The following is a 1,075-nucleotide window of genomic DNA, read 5'->3' on the forward strand; positions in this document are numbered from 1 at the left end:
GGCCCCTTCGGCACCTGTTGGCCAGAGCCCAGTGACCATGCCTGGCACAGGTACGGATCGAGGGCTCGGTGAAGCGGCTGTCGGAGGAGGAATCGGAGCAGTATTTCCACTCCCGCCCCAAGAGCAGCCAGATCGGGGCTGTCGTCAGCCAGCAGAGCACCGTCACTTCCTCTCGGCGCCGGGAGAACCAGAGCTGCCCCAGCTGCCCTCCCGTTCACCGCCTTCCTCTTCCCCGCAGTATTTAAGAAAGAAGAACGCGGAGCTGGAGGAGCGGTACAGGGAGACAACGGTGCCAAAGCCACCGTACTGGTGAGTTGTGGGGGCTGTGGGCAGGGCGCTGCCTGCCAGTGGGGTCCCACTGAAGCCCCCATTTCTCTGTCAGGGGGGGCTACATCCTGCAGCCAGATGTTGTGGAGTTCTGGCAGGGCCAAACCAACCGCCTGCACGACCGCATCGTCTTCCGACGCCTGCGGGATGGCTCGACCCCCCTGGGAGACATGATGCACCGGGGAGAGGGCGAATGGGTCTTCGAGCGCTTGTCCCCGTGAGGCTGCTGGCGTCTCTGGCCGCGTTCGCCCGATCGGGAGCATCAACTCTGTCAAAGCTGCCTGCCTGTCGTGCCCCAGGGAACGGGGCTGGCCTCGCTCTGCCCTCCCCTGGGAAATGCGTGCTGAGCTCTGGGGGTGCTGGTGGGGGGGCTCTGGTCCAGCCCCAGCGACCCTCATCTCCCTTCGCCTCTCCCTGGGGTGGGCGAGAGCTGCAGGTGGATCCCAGAGACCGTCTGCTTCCCTCCGCCAGCACTGTGGGGAGCGACCGCTCCCGGTGCCGCTGGTGGTTAATTAATCATGTTAATGATTGTGGAGGGACCAAGAAAGACCCCAGTGAACCCCCTACCCGTGTCCTTCTGCTGCCACCACTCGTGTCTCGTGTTTTAGTTAGAACTGTGCAATGTGCGCAGTCTGTGCAATAACTTATTTAATTGCAGCTTTAACGTCACCGTAGTGTCACCGGTGTTTGTGGCTGGCTGTATGTGTTGCCACCGACGCATCCCATCTCCCCAGGGCCATGGGACCTC

At 62.5% G+C, this 1,075-nt stretch overlaps 1 protein-coding gene across 1 annotated transcript; it reads left to right on the plus strand.

Annotated features, from left to right (window-relative positions):
- Positions 1-50: 50 nt before the first annotated feature.
- PNPO (pyridoxamine 5'-phosphate oxidase) lies at positions 51-548 on the plus strand (the record flags this gene model as incomplete). The annotated part of the gene is made up of 3 exons (XM_009701288.1): positions 51-175; positions 235-309; positions 383-548. Coding segments are annotated over 3 exons (366 nt in total), but the record flags the coding sequence as incomplete, so codon positions are not given.
- Positions 549-1,075: the final 527 nt, after the last annotated feature.

The sequence above is a fragment of the Cariama cristata genome, unplaced genomic scaffold (assembly GCF_000690535.1).
Source record: "Cariama cristata isolate BGI_N322 unplaced genomic scaffold, ASM69053v1 scaffold23405, whole genome shotgun sequence".
NCBI classification, from domain to species: Eukaryota; Metazoa; Chordata; class Aves; order Cariamiformes; family Cariamidae; genus Cariama; species Cariama cristata.